We start from the raw sequence: 21248 nt of genomic DNA, 5'->3' as shown, positions 1-21248 counted from the left end.
CCGGAATTAGATACATGGGTAATTACTTAATTGCTTTCATACGGTTGGTATTAATTCTCTCATCTGAGAATAACTCTACAGATTTCACTGAGGCAGTCTCAAATGACATTTCAGATCGAGACAACCACAAAGTTCAGTTAAAATCTATGATGCTTTGTGACCACAGGAGCTCAGGGTGTAACTCCAGGTCAGGCTTAGTCTCATACAGAGAAACCAATTAAGATGATTTTCCAGCCGATGTCAAAGAGATGACATCTATGAATCAATCAGACGATGTTGAGGAGTTTCTCCTGGGAGGCTTGCATATTTTTTTCTAACTTTCTGGCTTCTATGTGCATTAGTTTAAAACCCTTTAACTGAGAGCAGTGTCCTCATGGACCAGTTGTCTAACAGACAAGTGGTTTGAAAGTGACAGCAAGGGGTTAATTTAGTTAATTAAAGTTAATTATTTACTTGATATTTAGCCTGCTTATTGTTTTACATTAGTAATTATTTTTTTCACAAATCCATAAGAATTGATATAACAAGAATATGCAAAAAAGATGAAAAAATAAATTTGTGATCCATAGTAGATGCAAAACACAGTTTTAAAATGTGAATTAAGTATTTTAGATGTTAGTTACCCTAGTTCAGCTGATAAAATAGTGAACATGCTTCTTTTTGTTATGTTTCTTCAATTAATATTAAAAACTTGAATGGAAAGCCATAAAAAAAGATGGAATCAAAAATAATAAAAACACAATGCAGTGTACCCAAACTTATTGGTGGTTCAATATTCAAACATTTTCCTTGATTGTACCTCTTATAGTGGAGATCAGGAAGACCATTGATGTTAGTCAAGACTGCGGCTATTAATCCACATTGAGATATATTTGTTGTTTGAACTACTAAAATAGCTTGCCCCTACCGTAGTTGGTGCTGGGCGCTGTGTATTTGGTGCTTGACTTCCGGATGATGTTTTCATGGATCTGGTACCATTCGTTCTCATTGTTACACCTGGAGGCCCCAAAAAATTTTATTATACCAAAGTGTAAAAAATATTTACAAAACAGTTTGACAATAAGAAAAAAAAACCTTCAGTAAATGATAACTGCAGCTGTCATTTTGAGGATTAACTTTTCCATTTCCTAAAAACCTTAATGTTTAGTGTACATCTTAAACATAGTCTTATTGTCTAGAAACAGGGAGAGGATGCATTCTATATATATTCACACATGTGCAGTCAAGTTAAAGCAACTTTAATTTATTTTTAATGTTTCCTCGTGACAATAAAACAGCTAAAGATGAAAAAAGTTGTAAAAGAATTGAATATTATCTAATTTCTCCTATCACAAAACACTGGTTATTTGACTGATTTATGCACATTTGAGATCTGCTCCGTACTGAACAGATTTAGATTAATGCTGTGACTCAGTTTGTGACGGTGCAAATTTGTCTTAATCAGATCTTCAATCATTAAAGGAGCACTTTAAAACTAGTCATGTGTGTGAGAGCAGCCACTCACGTGTAGACTTTAAGAACAAAGTCTTTCTCCTCTTTGAGTTCTGAGATGATCTGCAGGACGTCGCTCATGGCCAGAACAGCGCAGCCGTGCGGTCTGCGATACTGAACATGTGGTGGGCCTTTCTTACTGTCATTCAGCAGCATGCGACCTGTAAAAAGGATTAAACTGTGTAAAGTTTCGCTGAACTGTATGGAAGAAAAATTGTGATCAAGTTAGATTTAATTTACCATAAATAATTACCAACAGATTTAAAAATCCAAAAGTAAATTTTGATCAATATTTCCCCACATTCCAAAAATGCAAATATTTTCTGTGTAACTGATTTTTAGCTCTACACTGTGATAAACTTTACAAGGTCTTTTGAGATACATGAAGGTATTTTATGCAGTATTTACTTTTTTTACAGATTTTTTATTACATTTTTGTTTTCCATTTTTTTCTTTGTAAAATTTAGGTTTTTCAGGTTATCAAATGCATTTTTACACCACACAAAAAATAACTTGGCTAAATACAATAAGCAGTTTTCTCAAAGAAAAAAAAAAATCAACCTAACTCTGTAGGAAAAAAGTAATAAATGGTTGTTCTTCACTTGGCAGCAAAAACTGCCACCAGGGGTTTGTGATAACTGGCAATGAGTCTTTTTAATCACCGTAGAGGATTTTTGGCCCACTCTTCTTTGCTGAATTGGTTTAATTTACATTGGAGGGACTTTTTGTTTTCTTTTTAGCATTTAGAGGTGGACTTATTGCGATGCTTTAGAACATTGTTGGACGTTTTAGAACATTTTAGGACATTGGCCTTTGATATCTTTTTTTTTTCTTTGGTAAAAGAACAGAATTAATGGTTCAATGTTCCAGAAAGTTCCACTTCAGTGTCTTCATCCTACAGAATATTTTAACTAAACATCTTAGGAATCATGAAGAGGTTTCATGACAAATATGAGATGGGTTTTTGTGCATCTTTTGGCTTGCAGTGGTTTTGGCCTTGAAGCTCTCTTATGGATGACATACTGTATGTGCCAAGTCTCTATCTTAGTGCTGAATCATGAACACCAATCTTACCTGATGCAAGTGAAGCCATCAGCAAGTTAGATATTGTTCAGAGTTCTTTTCTGATTTCTTGGGTGAGTTGTTGATGTGTAAAATAGTTTTGTTTGGTTGACTGCTCCATGGACGATTCACCACTGTTCCATGTTCTCACTAATTGTTGATGATATTTCTTATTGTAGTTTACTGGAGCTTCAAAACCTATGAAATACATCTGTAGTCCTTTCCAGATGGATGTCAATGACTTTGTCATCGGTTCTTAATACCTGTACTGATTAAATGAAGTCATCATTTGAAAATTGAGTTTGTATTTACTCCATTTATTTTTGCCTGACAGTTGTTTGATGATCTGAAACATTTACTTGTAAAATAAAATAGCTAAAATAGAAGAAATGTCAACTCACAGATATATTTTCACTGCAATGTAAGAGTCTTAGTAAGATTGGTCAGACCTGTCCGAATAACTTGTGAGACGATGTAGAGTTCTCTCTTCATGTCTTTGTTGCTCAGATCCTGCAGTCCAAAACAGCAAACAATAAAACAAAACAGTCACTGTCAAGAAAATACTAATTAGTCTAAAACAATTGTCTGAACATGTGGTTCCTCTTGTACTGAGCAAGAGTATTATTAGTAATCAGCCTAGAATAGAAACTGATGAAAAAGGAGACCTTTGATTGGTCCTAAGCTTTACTTTGTATCTGAGTTATTTGAGTGTTTTATTGCTTTACATTTCTGGTCAAACCAACAAAATGACACAGATTAACTGAAATTAATTAGCAGGTAAACAGTTTATTGCACCATACACTGCTAAAGATGTTTCAGCAGTTGAATAGTTTTGTAATATTCAGTACTAATTAGATCCTCTAACACTGACTAAATCCATGTTACAGTTTGCATTTATAAATTTATACTATAACAGAAAAAACATATTTCTTTTATCTTGTTTTTCTCTTTTCTTTTTTTCCCAAATAAGTCTCTAGGCTGATGCTACCATGCATCAACAGGGGGCAATACAACCTTGCTTTAATCATGCCCGGGTAGTTTCTCAGATTTTGCCTTTGAAATGGCAACAAAATAAATGTTGTTTATGTGTGTTTGTCCTGGTTACCGTGAACAGTGCACACAGCCGGTCCACCTTGTCTGGGTTCTTTGGTCCTCCGTTCTTGTTTAATCTCACCATGAACTTCTCGCTGAAAAACACAATCAAAGGTTTTAGCTTCAATGTTTCTGAGTCTCTGGTTTTCAGACACCTGCAGGGATGTTGCTGCATGTCTGATCTCAGTCCTGAAGGAGAGGAAATCAAAGGTGTGAGGAAAAAAAGTTCATTCTGAAGTCTGGTCAAGGTCAAATTAATCATTCTTTTAACTAGATGTAAATCATATCAACAAAATATTATCTGCTTTCATTAATTCATTTACATGTTTATTTATTTATTTAAACTGTTTCAATTTCATTTATTTTAAATTTTGTGACACCTCTAATATTAGTATATAACTTAACACAAACTGACAACTAAATTTAGCAAAAGCGAAAATGCACATTTAGAATAGTTTACTTTTGAGTTCACTCTTTGAGAGACTAGTGCTTCCATGACAGCTTGCCTGAAGGCAGAGCAGAGGAAGCTTAAGGGGACATACTGAAGCATTACCATTGAATGGAGGACATTTTGTCACAGCTTAATAAATATTAAGCAAGAATGCTTTTTTATGGCTCTTTGTCTGCTTATTCATAATCCCAGATGAAAACAAAAAGAAGAGTGCAAGGTGAAGCGGGCAGCAGAGCAGAAACAAATACACTTTTGTTATTTGAGTTCCTTCAGCTGGATTTGTTTTGGTCTCGGTGTTATAAAAAAGTTGGCATGGTCACCTTTTCTGGAAATGTCTAGACAATATGCCGGTTAGTTATTTACTAAAGCTTTCATACTCACTGAACTTTTCCAAATTTAGTCATTTTGCCACTACAAACTTGAGTGCCTTTCAGTGGGATTTCACATGCTAGACTAATATCAACTAGTTACAAATTGGAAAGTAATTATTAAATTGTTATAAAAACAAAAATATAAGTGTGACATGCATTTGTATCTTCCCAAACCAGTCTTTTGCAGAATCATGTTATCTTGTAATTATATAAATTATGTAAAGTCTTTTTGGGGAATGTCTCTACCAGCTTTGCACACTAAGAGTCTGGAATTGTTTGCCCATTTGGTTTTGTAAATCAGCTCTTGTTATGTTTATCATACAGGCAAACTTTTGCCAAAAGGTATGTGCAGTCACCATACTGCTTATAAACTTTACTTGTATAAACTTCAGTAACTTTGTGGCAAGGAGAAAAAAATAAAATGGACGCAATAAGAACTATACAGACCTCACATTAATGTCAGAGACAGTTTTGAGCTAACTTCACATTTATTGGCAAATAGTAAAAAGTTTTTTGCATTAACATTTGGGTCTCTGAGCTCAGGAAATAGGTCAGAAGGCAACCCAAATGTTGTCTTTGTTTGGCAGAAGGAAGGTCCATAATGAAACTATAATCTTTATAAACAAAACCAAACGCTCTGCATGAGCAGAGCTTACTCCAACTGAGAAGTAAATAAACACAAAGCTGAAATAAATAAGAGACAAAGCTGGCCATTCGTATGGAATAAAATCCCAATCTGACAGTGAACTACTTTGGCTTGCAAAAATATACATAAGCCTTAAACTTTTTTCACATTTAGTTAAATTACAACCACAAACTTTAAACATTTGCTTAATGGGATGTTAAGTGACGAACCAACACACAGTAGAAAAGAATTGTGAATGACATAAAAAATTAAATGTTTTTTTAAAAATATTTTGTAAGTAAAAAAATAGTTTCAGTTAAATTTGCTTTTAGTCTCAAAATCAGTGCAATCACATGCCTTTAAAATGTACTCAATTATAAGAGTCTACCTTTATGGTTTGCTAGAAAACATTAGCAAACAAACAGCATTATGAAGTCAAAGGAACACGGCAGACAGTAGGTTGTAAAATAAATCCACTATCTATAATTGGAATGGTACAGTAGATTATCCTTAGCTAAACTTCCCTATATTCCCAGCCCACTAAAAACAACATCTGAACGCTGAAAAGTAATCTTCATGTACTCTTTATTACAGACATGCTACTATAAACAAGCTACTCTCAGGTTACTGTTAACATTGAAATTCAGAGTTTCCTGCGAAGCCCAACAAATCCCCACAACACATGCTGTTACTGCCTTTAAACAGAAACAATTTATTCCAATCCCCCAGTGATACTGCAGCCCAAACAAATATAACAAAAGAAAATAAATATGTTTTTGTCCATAAACAGTAGGAGAGTGGGACTGCTGTGTGTGTGTGTTGGTAGGTGGGAAATAGGAGGTGATAAGGCGTGAAGAAAGACTGAGATACAGTCAATCTTTGCTCCCGTGTTGTTGGTGGATTTTTATTGATTCAGAAAGTGACTGTGATAAGGATGCTGCAGATGATATGCGGCCAAAATAACAGCCAGACAAGATGCTGCTAAATACATATTTAAAGTTATTTGTTTCTGGCACCCTCTTTAACATGTTTTGTTCTGCATAGTGCAAAGAAATCAGTGACAGACACGCATACATAGAAAAACGGAGATGAGCTGAACATAAATGCAACAAAACAAAATGCTTTTAGAACAATTCCTGATTGAATCTAATGTATGCAAGCACAGAAGAAATCAAGTGTGAATATACAGACACTCACTCATATATTACAAAGTAACGCACGCAACAGTATGCATGGATGCACCAAATCAGATGAATACTCACTGTGCTCAGTCACCACACACACACACACACACACACCCCAACCCACCCACACACGCCCACCCCCCCACACACACAATACAATACACAGAGATGCATAAACAGGTATCCTCTAAATACGCCATGTCTGCAGAAGAACCTAAAGACAAAAACATTTACGCTGTATTTATCAAGAAAATGTTATTTTTTCAAATGTGCATATTAAAATTTAGTGACTTATGTTAGTACCACATAAAGGTTTGAAACCTAAAAACTAGAAATTTCTATCTATAAATAAAAATCTAAAAACTGTGGCATGCATTTATATTCAGATGCCCTCTATGAATATGCAGAATCTCATTCTACATCTATGTCATGTTTTTGGGAAATCTTTAAATTCCATACAACTTAATTAAAAGGAAGACAGATTAAATTAAAATCTAACGTTTTAGAGCTCCTGTGGGATGCTGTGAGGGAGCTAAATCATACTGACCAAAATAAATGCACTGATCTGACAGCTTTCCATTCAAAAAACTGAAATACTTTACACATATACACGCGCACGCCTGCCCGCACACAATCAGCACACTCACTACTTCTACTAGCTCAGTGTGTTTGAGTCAACGGAGCCAGTTTGATCTTATTTCAAAGCTTAATGCCTGATTTCTCCAAATTATAATACAGTGGGTGACCCTGCACAACCTTATTGTGTGACTACAGACATTTAAATGTAGATATTCAGTTTTGCATAATATGACTTCTCTAAAAACAACAAGCCTCCAATGGAAAACTACACTTATATAACAGTGTTCCCAATTAAATAAAAAATAGAAAATTGGAAGAAGGTGAGACAGAAATATTTGGGCTCACGTGATTCTAACGCTCAACATTTTTGACAAGACAAGATTCAGAGAAAGATCTGCTGTCAAAATGGGGCCTAAAGTCTTTACTAAACAGAGTTTTGTTGGAGAACATCAGTAAACTAACAGCATCATGAAGACCAAGCAACACAGAAGGCTAGTTGTACCAAAGTTCAGGGCAGTGTTAGGTTGTAAACAATAAAACAAGCTTTAAGCCTCTCAGAAAAACCAAGCCTTCTTCTAACTTTTAATTATGTTTTACTTGTATTGGTTTAACACATAAAATCCCTGTGAAACACAATAAAATTGTGCTCATTACACATAAAAGAAAATAGCAATGTGAAAACAAAAAGTAATTACAAGAAAAACAGAAATTGTTTAAATGAGATGACCTAAAACTTGTCTAAGCGTCCAAAGACTAATTAACTTGAGAAAACCTAAAATAGAGACAAATATTCTGACAGAAAATTTCCATCAAGACATTCTTTCCCCCTTATTAATAAAGAACAGCAGAAAACCTTTTCCCTGGGATTTATGTTCCCAAAAAACATGTAATAATAATTGTTTTGAGGAGGAAGAAGAAGAAAGAAAAGAGAAAATAATGAATGACAAAACTCAGCATGAATCTAAGTTATACTGGGACACTGCAGGCTGTGAGAAAGAGAAAGGAATGGCGATTACAGGTTTAGTTGAACTGCTTTGAAGGGAAACAGCCTTGGTGGAAATGTTGAGTTTAGAGAGAAAGACAGGCATGATCTCCCGTCTGAGCACCTCGGAGGATCAGGTCCTGCTATTAGTGTCCTGTATGCCGAGTCATGACAGAGACAGAAAATAGGCCCTCAAGGTCAAAAATATTTGTGGGCTCAGCTGTGCATTTGTTATGAGAGGGCAGAACCGCTTAGCTGGTTTGCAGCAATGAGCGAAATTAAAGAAGCAAAAAGAAGATAAGATGACAGAGCGTTTCTTGTGCCCCTATTTATTTCATTAATGGACTGTTATCCTCCTCTCTGCAGGAGCACACACACGTTATCCTCCTCTCTGCAGGAGCACACACACACACCCCCGCACACACGTTGTCCTCCTCTCTGCAGGAACACACACACACACGCCCACACACACACCGTCACACCATCACAGTTGACCCACATCAGCCTCTTTACTGACGTTAACTATTATTTGTCTGTTAGCATTGTGTTTTCTCTAAGAATGTATAATTGATGGGCATTCATTAGGAAGGGAGGAAAGAGGTGGGGGATCATATATTATTAACAACAAGTTCTGTGTGGCCGCTTGCTATTACTTATCCCACTTTATTAAGGAGATATCAGACAGGGAGGGGTGCATGATGGGAAAGAGCACTAAAGTGCAAAGTGGTAGAAAAGGACAATATTCTGTGAACGCAGGCAACAATGGAGGTAATGATTATAACACCTAGTGTTGTAAAAGGTTTTTGCTTACAGATTTATTCTGTTATTGCTTTTTGTCTCCATCATTTGACTTTCAAACAGATTTTAACATTAAAGATTAAAAGTACCATGCAAAAATAAAAAAAATAAAATAATTTATTATGGAAAATGCTACCTAAACCAACCTTGTCCTATGAGAAGAAGTAATTGTCCCATAAATCTAACAACCAGTTGACGCAATTTTAATTTCACCAGAGTTTTAACTCAGTGACACTGGAGGGCCTGTTTCAGGTCAAGTGAATTTAAGTCTGGACTTTGACTTGATTACTCCAAAACCTTCATTTTGTTTGACTCTGGGCCACTGAGAGATGTTAGTGTTCTCTCTGGTGTGCATTCAATCCTTTTCCTGCTGCATAGCCTTAAGTATGCTGGAGCATAAGGTTACAAAGTAATTGCCAGTCATTCTCCTTTGGGATTTTTTGGTAAAGAGACAAAGTCATGGTTCCATCAATTGCAAATTTTTCAGGTCTTACAGCAGAAAATCAGCCGCAGACCATCACACTATCACCATCACCATGTTAGACTATATATAAGATTACCCGTTGTCTTGTCAGTGTACAGAATACTTTACTAAAAGTCTTTGGAAAATAGTAAACAAATAAAAGGCACATTCCTGTGTTGATTTTTGTCAGTCTTTTTCTTCTTCTTGAATCATGAGCACTGACTTTCACTGAGTCAAGTGAGACCTGCAGTAATTTAGATATGTTATAGGTTCCTTTGAAAGCTCCTGGATGAATTGTTGATGTGCTTTTGGAGTTTGGGAAAGTTCAGCACATTTCCATGTTTTCTCCATTTGTGGATAATGGCTGTCACTGTGATTTTCTGGATTGGGTGGGGTAGTGTCTCGGTGGTAGAGGAACTGTTCATTCCTGGGGTTAATCAGGTGTGTTGAGTCAGGTATGAACTCTCGTGTAAAACATCTGTCAAATCTGTGTGCACGCAGCTGCAGAGTGGGGAAAGCTGCTGTGCTGTGGCAGCCAAGGTGCTACAGCACCTTGGTTCGGCACTGGAGGTGCGAAACATTGTATGAAACAATGTCCATTCAACTGGAGTCTGTTGTAATACTTTTCAGTCTGATAAATGTCAGTGACTTTATTTCCAATCTGTTCTTCATCTTTTTAGATCAAAGCATTATTTATAGCCTTTTGAGATCTTTTGTCCTACTTCATGTTGCCAGACAGCTTCTATTTGAGTGATGTCTTGACTTGATGGAACTATCAGCAGGCTGGTTGAAGTGAACTCAATATTCTAATAAACGTGGGTAATCACAGCGAAATCCTAATTTTATAAGCAACTATTTTTCCACACAATGTTTGGTAGCTAATAAATAAAATTATCATTTGAAAATTTTCTATTTACCCAGGATACCTTTGCCTGATATTAGAATTTGTTTGTTGATCTGAAACATTGAAGTGTGACAAAAAAGCCAAAAGAGAAGAACATCATAGGAAGGTGATTTTTTTAGCAGCTCTGTAGACATCCTGAAAAAAAAGTGTATATCATGAGCCTTCATGTCTCAGTGTTTTGATTCTGATTTTTGCTTCTAACAAATAACTTGGTGAGAATGCTCAGTGTTTGTAACGGCCATAGGGGAGAGAATATTTAAACGTCCCAATAACCACAGAAGAGAATGTTTGTTGATTTATTAAATTATTTTATTTTGGACGTCTTAGGAATTATTGACAGTCCTGTCTTTGTGAACATGACTGATTTCAGGGCTTCTTTATCTTTTGCATATTTTGGCTAAGGCAATCATCTTTCTTCTTAAGCTTCTGTCAGCATTTCTTTCTTTGAATCATTGCAACTCTAGTGTAAGTAGTCATGAGAAGTTTTAGTTATGGACTTAAAGGCTGCAGAAATGTTTGCTTTTCAATTCAAAATGAAGTATCGTCTGCAATTTCATCATGCTTTATCACCCAAATCCATGATTTGTCACTTTATGATTTGACTGTAGAAACACTTAGCTCCATTTTATAATCACCTCACAAAAGTTTGCAATATCAATAGACATTACAACTTCCTGTGAAAATTTCATCATCTTCTCAACACTGAGCTGAATGGTTTTAACCAAGTTTCCCACAAATCACATTCATGCATGCAATACCAGCAATAATTCTGTAAAGGAAATGGAGCTTGGTTAAAGTTAAATCAGTGAAACAATTTCATGCATGAACAACCGTTCAGATTTCCTCACGGAGAACTGATAGATGTTTCCTTCCCTGTGAAACTCAACTAGTTTGAAACTTTATTAAAAATAATCAACATGTTGTTTGTTTTTTTGCAGTCACTACAACTTCAGCAGTTACAAATGACACTTAATGCCAGTGTCTGATAAAGGCATTATTATTATACAGCCATGCAATATGTTCGTAAAAGAAATTTTCATTATATTCCAGATTTACAAATACTGTTTTGTTTTTTACATTTAAAAAATGATTAAAATTCAATATTGAAAGTCTGACTTACTTACATAATCAATTATTTGAATAGCATGTGCTTTTTGACTTATGTATTTAAACACACACAAGACATGAAGGTCATTTTGACTGATCTTTCATTTACTAATCAACAAACACCTGCAAAACTAAACAAAACTGAAATGATTAACATTTATTCATACCTGATGGTCTTTCCCTCCCTCAGATCACAGAGAGAGAAAAATATGTCTGTGTCCTCTCCTATGCTGTTGTAGGTGAAGCTCTTCAGGTTGACCAGTAGGTGGTATGGTACCGGAACCCTGCATGGTTCTCCGTGTCTCTGCCGGCTATTCTCGCCCTGAAAAAAAAACACAAAATAAAACACTGAGAGTTTGTTTTATCATTTCAAGATCAATTACATATTTTGGGGCTTCACCTGGTGCTTATCTGGGTAAAGTTTTAAACTATTGTATCTGTTTCTTAAAACTTGAATCTGTTTTTGAAATGATTTTATCTATTTATTTATGACATAGCTTTATTAATCTATTGATCTGCATCAAGATTAGATTGTTTGATCTTAATCTTAACTTATGTGACCACATTTAATGTAGCATTTTACAACTAAAGTTTACAGTGGGGTAACTCATCACTGTAGAGCTGCTAAGCTTTTGGGTTTTTATACACAAATAAAACTTTGGGATCAGAATTATCACCTATAAAGGACTAGTTGGACTGCAGTATTTGGTAAATAATGCATTTATGTTCTGTACATCCACTTTATGGCCTACTAAATGGAGTTTGATGGCCAATATCTGAATTTTATGAGAGTGGGCAAATTTGAAAAACTCATGCATGAGAAAAGGTTTTAGACTACCGGTACTTAAGAAAATGTTCTTCGCAACTGATTAAATGATCTGAATATTTACCCAAAATAGTGTAATTGCATAGTCTCCTGATGACGTGAGGCCTTAGTTTTACCTTGTCACTTCATGTGTACTAAAATATTTTACTAAACAAAATATTTAGTTTTTGTTTAGTCTGAAATATAGCCAGACATGCAAGACTTCAGACTTCATACAGATAGTAATGGAAACATAACCCGTGTGGTGCTCTGCTGGACGCTGTGTCTGCTGGACAGATGCTGTAAAAGACAAAGAAAACATCAGGTTTATTCTACTTGTGTAGTTTAATCTTCTGCTATACTACACATACAATTTTGTGATTTTTCACTTTCTTTTATTTGACCACGGTTCTTTTTTTCTGAATCCATTCTCCTCTCACTTTCTCTTCTTCACATTTTTCCTCTTTGCTCATTTTCTCCTCATCTCTTTCTGACTTGCTGCTGTTTGTGAACTGTGCTCCTTTCCAACCTAAGTTCCCTTTCTTCCCTCTCCTCTAAAGTCGCTCCCTCAGATGATGAAAATATTTTAATACCTCAGAGACTCATTACTCCAACTTGTCTCCTTAATTTGTCAAGTGGTTTTTTGAGTAGAGAGGAAGCAATAAGTCAAATGCTGTTTGATGAATGGGAGTAAGGACCGTCACTGACAAGACGGCTCCAATAATTCCAACCTGAGAGAAACCAGAACCAGTCTGCTAGTATTTTCTCTTGTTTCATCTTAAAACTAAGTTTTAATGACTCAGAATGGGTTGTTTACTAGAGATTGACACTAATAACAGACAAATACAATTTTATTGGTGCTTATAGCACAGCTGCATGAACAAATACCTACTATTTCATTAATATAGATTGTGTTTTCAATGGATACCAGTCACTTATTCAACCACTTGTTATTTAAAAATCAAGTAAATAATACAGATTTAATAACTGAAATTCAGATGTATCCATTTGGTATTTAATGTATTAAATAACAGCTCTCTGTTTTAAAAGCCTGATTCTCTACTCATGAAACCAAAAGGTTTTAGCTTAATGTTACATGAGCATTGAAAGGTGTTTGCGATTTTATGTCTCTAGTTTGTGTTGGTAACAAAGAATTAGAATAGAATAAACTGGTAAAGGTGCCTGATATGAAGGCATTTTCTTGTTCTGAAACTGTATTTTTTTAAAACTGTGTTATAAAGGGATGATCCTCATATGTTTAGTCCTCCTCAGTTTCCCTGTTTCTTAATTTCAGATCAGTCTCTAAGCAACAAAAGAAAACCATTACAGCAACATCTGTGATTGTCTGAGCCTGGTGAGCTATTTTGAATCAAGCAAAAACTTAAAGTTTTTCCAAGAGACCAAGAATCTTCAAGGATGTGTCTCAAACCGCAGTCACATCAACTTTAATTAGCTTCAGTTATTTTGTAATAGGTTTTTCATTATGGTAGGTCAGGAGGAAAAAGATGTTTTACTACAAACTAAAGTTTGTTCAGATAGCATAAAAATGACAAAAAATGAGGCACAGATTTGACTTTACACATTATAACATGATGCAGTGTGCCCTTGAAAAGAAACACGATTATAAAAGATCTTAAATTGCTTAGCAACTTCTGGAACGTCTGTAGTTTGGAAATGATAACTCTAACTTCATAATAAGAAAACATTTATTTAGAAAATGTTCCCAAATCCATCACAATTCACCTGAGTAATAGCTGAAAACGTTTAGATTGATGCTTTTGTGAATAGAGCCATGAAGAACCACAAAACTGGTCATACGGATATGGAGAGTAATTTTACAGTCATTAGTTCAGATAGTCGGTTCAGCAGTTTTGAAGTGACCTGAAGGACTCGGATGAAACAACCAGCACATGGCTGCAGTCTGCACACTAACATCCACGCTTCATTTTAGGCCAATTTATGCCTTGTGATGGTTGTGGTAAAAACTTAAGCAACACAATGAATTGAAACAAAAGAGAAATTACTTGCTTTGATTCTGTATTTTAGTAACTAAGTAGAACATACGACTGTTTCCAGGAAAACGTTTACCTTAATTTTAGATTAGATGTTACTTTTATTTGGTTTTCAAAGAAAAGAAGAAAGAGAAACATTGAACAGACGGGGTTTTGAGCAACAGAAATAGTCATATCATTTTCTAACTTTTCAAAAGGTTGATAATTCATAGGCAGAGGACAGACAATGGGCTTTTGTTACACCACAGGAAAGAAGTTCAAATCACTTAATTTAACATAAACTGTGTACTGGAGCACTACTAAATACTTGTATAGATTCACTGTTTCAAATTACATCTATCAGAAGCAAGCGCGTTTATAGAAAAAAATACTCCATGTTTACTTCTTGGATTGATTAATATAAGGCTAGTGTTCTTTCTGCAAAACATATTTCAAATGTATGCCCTAAACCAGCATGCAAGCAAACAGAGACAACAAGCACAGCTGCGTGTTAAATCAACACAACGGGGGTAAGTGGTAAATAAAGTCTTAATATAATACTGACACACCATAAAAAACACAGGAGATTTTTATATAATGTTTAAACTAGATCAAAATGGTGTAACCTTCTAATTGAACTTTTCTGGGTTATTTTTGTTTTTTAACTTAAAAATGTTAAATGTAAAAAAAAATAAAATGTCTGATTTCACACAGTTACAGTGAAAGGATGAAAGATGTTTTTTATTGCTATTGGTGAAGTTTTTAGGATTTTACTGGAAGTTTGACCTTCCTATAAAAAAAATCATGTTTAAAGCTTGCAATAAAACAGCAGACGTTAAGAAATATTGTTTTTAAAAATAAGTTTTATTTAGAATCTATCAGAATACACATTTTAAAATCTTTAGTACTTGAATAGTGTAATATCTCATTTGGTATAATGGATTACTTTCTGCAGTTTTGTCTTTATTTGCAACCCAGAGACAATTATTTACCTGCAAGGTTTCTCAGAAGCGACTACTACTCTGGATGCATTTATGCCTGTTCTAATGATCAGACCAAAAAAGATGTTGGTTAATATTTAAGGGGAACAGTGTAGTGTAGTCTGTCGGCTGGGTTCATATTTGAGCTGCTTTTCTACACAGTCTTCAAACTGTGGTTCTTTATTTGACTTCATTTAAATAATAGGTGTCTTGGCACAGAGGAAGCATTTTTCTGTCTTCCTGCTATACATATATATATATATATATATATAGGAAGATTTTATGGTAGGATAATTTCACCTTTTGTGTGATGTTATGTCTGAAAGGGCTGTAAGGCAACAACTTTAACAATTGCAACTTAATGACCTGAACAAATGTCTTACCATTTTATACAAATCTGAGACACTTATCTGGTCTTCATCAACCATCTCAAACTCCTTCCTTGGGACCAAGTCCAGACCCAAGTGTCTGGGGAAAAAGACAAAAAAGGCATGATAAGATCTCCATTTAAAATGTAATAAAAGATAATTTAGATATAGACCAAGATACACAAACCTCCAAAGCAATCACATCTGAACATCATCATTTCTAACATTGTCAAAGAAATGTCTTTGCCTGTGTTTTATATCTTTTAAATCATGACTGAGCCTGCTTTGATTGCAAATCAAAGACGTTGATCCAAACTTCGAAGACATGGTGAATAAATGTCTTGGTTGGTGAAATGGTTTTTCAGGGTAGGAATAGGGTGGCAGTTGAAACCCACATGGGGAGAAAAGGCCCCTTATTTGTTGCCTAAAAACTTTAGGACATGGTATTATTAAGATTTATGCACAATGAATATGCATTTCAAATTGTTGTTAATTGGAAACAAAATCAATGTATATAAATCTTTACATTTTAGCTCAAACACTCAAATGTTTCAATAGTAAATAGTTTATTTCCAATATTAAAACTTTTCTAGACTAATTGTATTAATCATGAATACTTCAACATGTCACCACACTGAACCACAGAAAGGGATTTATCCTAACAATATTAATCCTATGGTATTATGTGTTAAGACTTATGTATTATAGAATTTGTGACCTCACAATATCACCTTTGATATTGTGATATCAAAATATCACAATATCAATATATCCTTGAAATGAATTAACTTTCATTTTTGCAGCTCCTTTTCTTCCCGAGTTCCCACCAGCTGTAAGCTGCATTAACATTGATCTGCCCAACAAGATAAGCAGCCCCTCATTAAGATGTTTTTGAGGAAGTGTGGTCGAAAATGATTTGGTTTGCTCACTGAGCCCTGTTTGCATTGATGTGTGAAAATCGCTGTCAATAAGGAGATCTCAGCTTGTGCAAAGAAATATTACAGCTATAACAGAAGTGACTTGAGTAAATGTTATTTTCTGAGTTATTATAACTTGGTCCAATAGTTTATTGATAGTTTATCTGATTTCTTTCTTCTAACTGTAGCAACCAAAGCACTTTCACAAGTTAGGACTTTTTTTAGTTTTTAGATTGATGTTTTTCAGATCACACTTTTGTTCAAGACTTTTTTTGTCTCCACATTTCAGAATTTACATATCAACCATGTTTAAAGAAGAACAGATAAAGTCAAAAATTAATTTGTGGTAGCTAAAAACGGAAATCCAACATAATATACTTAGAAGGATGCATCTTTTAGAAGATGGAGTAGGGAATAATATGTGAAAACACAAACTTTTTCTTTCTATGAAGTAATCTGCACCTGTAAAGTAATTAAATCAAATTCCTAATATAGTCAACCTGAAGGCACACAGGAGTTTTATTCCACCCCATCTGTTTTCTATCAGCCTTTCACTGACTTCATGAATCTTTTCAACTACTGGTAATATACTTCAGTCATCTGCTTCTGAAAATCACTTCTATTACCCAATGCAGGGATCTGGGGAGACACTCATCTGCTGACTTTAAGTGCTGAGAAAGTTTACCAGTTTAATTCAAAACTTCTGTGGAAACTTTCTTTTCAATGATTCAATTTTAAGATCAGCTATGAGTTATGACTTTAAATCCATCGTAAGTTTTATGTGCATCAGTGTGAGTAAAAAGGGTTTTTTATAAGGATGAAAGATGTTTTCTCACTCATTGCCCCAGTCGAGTCTGACGGTGATGTGTCTCTTGACGTCTCTGCTCTGGTCCTGTGTGAGGTGACCGGAAAGCAGCTGCCTCCTCAAGTCAATCAGCTCCATCATAACGTGTCGGACCTTGTAGAACAGATCCACTTTGTGTTTCTGATGGACAGAGAGAAACAAGAATCTCAATAAGGAGAGTAGGCTGTCTTTCCTTTGTCTGACTCAGGTTCAAAAACATCTGAAGGCATTTAAAACAATTACATTTACCTTTAAATAGGAGTGTAGAAATAAATGCAAACTAAGGTGGCTTTTAAATTTATGAAAATGTAGCTAGATTTCCTCTTGACTGACACTTCTGTGAGCTGATGAGTGTTTTTTTTGACAAAGGTACGCTTTTTCCCTTCCCACCATGCCTGGAACATTTGGATCCAGGTGTTTGTTAGTAGTTTAGTCACAGTTCTGACTATTATTTATTAGTTGTTATTTATAAACCTTGATAATTTAAAAACACATCCTAAAGTGTTTTTTTTTTTTTTTTTTTACAAATGCCTTTGTACAATTGAAAAAAAAACTACAACACCTGATGGCAGCTTATATGTTTCGCTAAAATATTATTATCTGATATCAGTTTTATCAATAATTATACTTCAAATGATATAAATAATAACAGATGAAAACATGGTTTTGTTTTGGTCTAATTCTTTGAAGTTGGAAGTCCTCATTGCCATCACCCTAATCTTTAGCCATAGATTCTCTATCAGATTTATTGATATCTAAGCTTGTTGGAATGAGTCATTTGGTACAAAGTCTCTCTGTCTCTCCTGGACACACTTGGTGTTGGTTCCACTCAGAACTTATTAAGGACCATTTACAGCAGAGAGACTCATTGAACTACTCTGTTAGAGTCAGTTTGCTGCTCAATGTAGCAACTTTTTAATACCATTTACTGAGATTTACCACCTCAACAAACTCAAAAAGTTGAGAGCAGTCACTTTTAAACTACTATTATGCTCTGATGTCCATTTTATCCATGACCCTTCATTTGATTTAGCTGTTGTCAGGTCGGTTGGATGTAAATATTTACGACAAAGAATCGTTCTGAGGCTTATTGTGTAATTATTGATCTTGTAAATATGGACACAAGTAAACAAAATGCTGCAGCATAGCTGACAGTGCCTGTGTGGTTAAATAATATTAGTTTACACACAACACCTGGACAAAAACAATACCAGGTGCTTAAGTACAAGTGTCCTTAATCAAAACATGACACTGATGTTATCAACAAGTATTTAGATTAAAGAATAAGGGTTAGATCCGAGACCCAAAATCCTGGATCTAAAAGTATCAAAATCAAAATAATAAGGAGACATTATAAATAACAGTATTAACTGTAATAATTTATTTATGTACATAGCATATAAATGCTTTCTAATGAAGCAAATAAATTCAGCATCTTTGAGTTATGCAAATAAAATCAATTTCCTCAAGGTCTCACAAGCAAAGATTAAACTCCCACTGTCAGTGGTTTTAACTGCATGAAGTTCTAAATTCACACACACAAACGCACCCCCGCACACACACACACCCCACGCACACGCCCACACAGAGATAATTAACACACACAAGCTGGAACATAACTCCCCTACCTTACCCCCTGAAGCTTCTTCTATTATTAGTGCTCTAATTTATCCTATAGGCCTTGAACAAGGCTGTGGGGTTAAATGCCCATCCTGATCTTGGCAGGCAGCTGCATAGGCAGCACAAGCCAGGTGCATTGGCCACACATACACACACCATTGCTGTACATACACATATTCATTGTCATTGAGAGTGAAAAAGTCTCAGATCTACAAAACAAAATTACCTGCAGTACATATCACCATCATGTTATATATTTATAATACTGCGATATTTATCATATGTGTAAAATCAACTATATATAGATATTTTATGGTTCCTCGTTGCACAAGCTCATAGCTGGGTATTGAAATATTCATCAGTACTTTCCGTGATGCAAACAGCATATGCAAAGGTCAGAAAATAAACCCAGCAGGAGAAAATTAAAGAGCAGCAGACCAGAAGTTTATTATGTTGCCAAGCGTATCTTCATGTTTCTACCTGAGGTCTGTGGTCCATAATGGGAATTACAAAATATATAGTTCTTATCTCTATTTGAACCATTATATAAATGTGGCCTGCAGTGGAGGTGGAGCTGTTTTTGGGAACCTCAGCTTAGAAACAAGACAACAAGAGTTATTGCTTTAGAGATTTATGTGCTGTTCTCACACTGTATGATGGTATAAACATGAACCAGAAGAAATATAATAAAAACTTTGACTGTGAAGCAGATATGATACAGTTCCACCACAGAAGTCAAGATACTTAATCTTTTCATATATTTCTGAGTGTGGATAGGGATTTGTTGTGTAAGATGGATATTGTGTAGCAGCCAAGGTTTCCTGCAATTGATTTGATTAATTCTGCAATTCTGCACAGACTACGTTAACCCTTTAACTCTGAAAGTTCACTCAAAACACGTGAAAACTATTTCAAGCACCTTAGTATGTTGTTATTCCAAGAATTTTCTGTTGTTTGTGGTTGCCCAGATGCAAAATAACAAAAAACAGGAAAAGAAACTGATCACTCATAAAGCTGTATCAGATTGAATCACATTCTATTGCAGGGAATTGTATTGTTTCATCCTATTAATATGTGAAATCCTATACTACCTTTTTAATGTAGTAATTAATTATGGTTTGTGTACATTTTGAGTGCGTTAATGTTAAGTTAACGTTTAATGGTATGTTGATAGTCAACAAAACATTGACCAAACCCTTAGAGTACATATAAATTTCTTTTTTCATGTTAAAATTTGTATTAAAAAAATATTTACTTTTAAACTATTTACAATTTCAATATGAAGAAAACACTAAATTAAAACTAAAAAGAGACGAGTGGTCAGAAAAGAACATTCACATCCAAAATACAAAAAGACATTTAGACTTAAAATCAGTGCAACTATAATCTGAAGACAGTAAACTTTTGAATAACATACAAGTGTTCTGGTGGAAAAACTGCACGTGTGGATGAATATTGGTTTGAAGATCAACTAAAGCTGTAAATAAAAAAAGCAAAGCAAATCAAACAAAGCAGGAATTTACAGAAATTTGTGAACCAAAATTATGTTAGCTACCCAGATTTTAGCAGAAGTTTAATACTTAGTTTAACAACCTTTAAAATGTTACCAACAAACAGCATTTACGGAATTGCTTTTAAAAAATTAACACAGCATAACACGTCTTGCAGCCTCAGAACTCAAGTGTTTAAAAGAGAGACTGACTGGATTCCTGCTGATAGTGTTGGTTGTGAACTGCAGTGAAACTCTGAGGCAAAGCGTCCAAGAGAAACCTCTCATCACAGAACCAGCATCCATTTCTACTGAGCTCCTGCTGGGAACCCTGCTGCATCATCCTGACGGCGTTGAGCAATTAGTAGGATTTTAGTACTCAGTGCAGCAAGGCCTCAAGGTTAAAAATACAGAAACTTTCATGCAAAGGGCGTCACATCTGAAACAGCTTTTCACTGGGCGCTTAGAAACAACAAGGGAAACACATGGCATTTCCACTTTGCATCAGTTTAGCAGTTCTTTTAATTAAAATAACTAGTGGACATCTATATTAATGATCTTTCATATAGTGATGATGAAAGAGTGTAACCAATTTTAGTCAAATTACGTTTTGTACATATTTGAGGTATACACTGATTTTTGATAAACAGAAATAGACAGTGATCAAATATTTTCAAGTAATCAGTCAGATCATCACATAGTATGTAAAATGTTTACTGTCTATATGTTTATGTAATGCTGCCTAAATATGTAGCAGACAACAAAAAACAGCAGATTTATGAACAAATAAGGTAAATACAAGTATGTATGGTTGAACTTGGTGCAATGGTTTTTTAAAACTAAAACAGACCAGCTTGTTCAGGACACCAAAAATATGACACATATATAGATTATCTCTAATACCAAGGGTGTTCATCAACCAAGGCAGCAGCACCGGAGTCAGCATTAAACCCCTGAGCACAATAGCACCAGGAGACCAACAGGCATATCAGTGCAATACAGGAGACAAGAGAAGCACATAATTATCTACAACTGCAGGCTGAAAGGGTGTGTTTGAACTGACTATTCATGACACCACAGAGTCCTGCAGCTCTTACCTCACTATTGTATGAAAACCCTTTGAGG

General features: G+C 34.9%; 1 protein-coding gene across 9 annotated transcripts in view; it reads right to left on the bottom strand.

The window, feature by feature from the left end:
* Positions 1-21248, bottom strand: part of LOC114135611 (dedicator of cytokinesis protein 3) — a 159174-nt gene that overhangs the window by 31575 nt on the left and 106351 nt on the right. For all 9 annotated transcript variants that reach the window (XM_028003044.1, XM_028003038.1, XM_028003035.1 and 6 more), the window contains 8 exons: positions 17007-17155; positions 15269-15353; positions 12173-12214; positions 11277-11431; positions 3659-3740; positions 3003-3063; positions 1505-1652; positions 908-996 (listed from right to left, as the gene is read on the bottom strand). In XM_028003044.1, coding sequence (XP_027858845.1) covers positions 908-996; positions 1505-1652; positions 3003-3063; positions 3659-3740; positions 11277-11431; positions 12173-12214; positions 15269-15353; positions 17007-17155 — 811 coding nt within the window. The remainder of the gene's footprint in view (positions 1-907; positions 997-1504; positions 1653-3002; positions 3064-3658; positions 3741-11276; positions 11432-12172; positions 12215-15268; positions 15354-17006; positions 17156-21248) is intronic.

This window comes from Xiphophorus couchianus, chromosome 20 (genome assembly GCF_001444195.1).
Source record: "Xiphophorus couchianus chromosome 20, X_couchianus-1.0, whole genome shotgun sequence".
Taxonomy (NCBI): domain Eukaryota; kingdom Metazoa; phylum Chordata; class Actinopteri; order Cyprinodontiformes; family Poeciliidae; genus Xiphophorus; species Xiphophorus couchianus.
The sequence above is the reverse complement of the archived record's forward strand: the minus strand, read 5'-3'. Positions and strand labels throughout refer to the sequence as shown.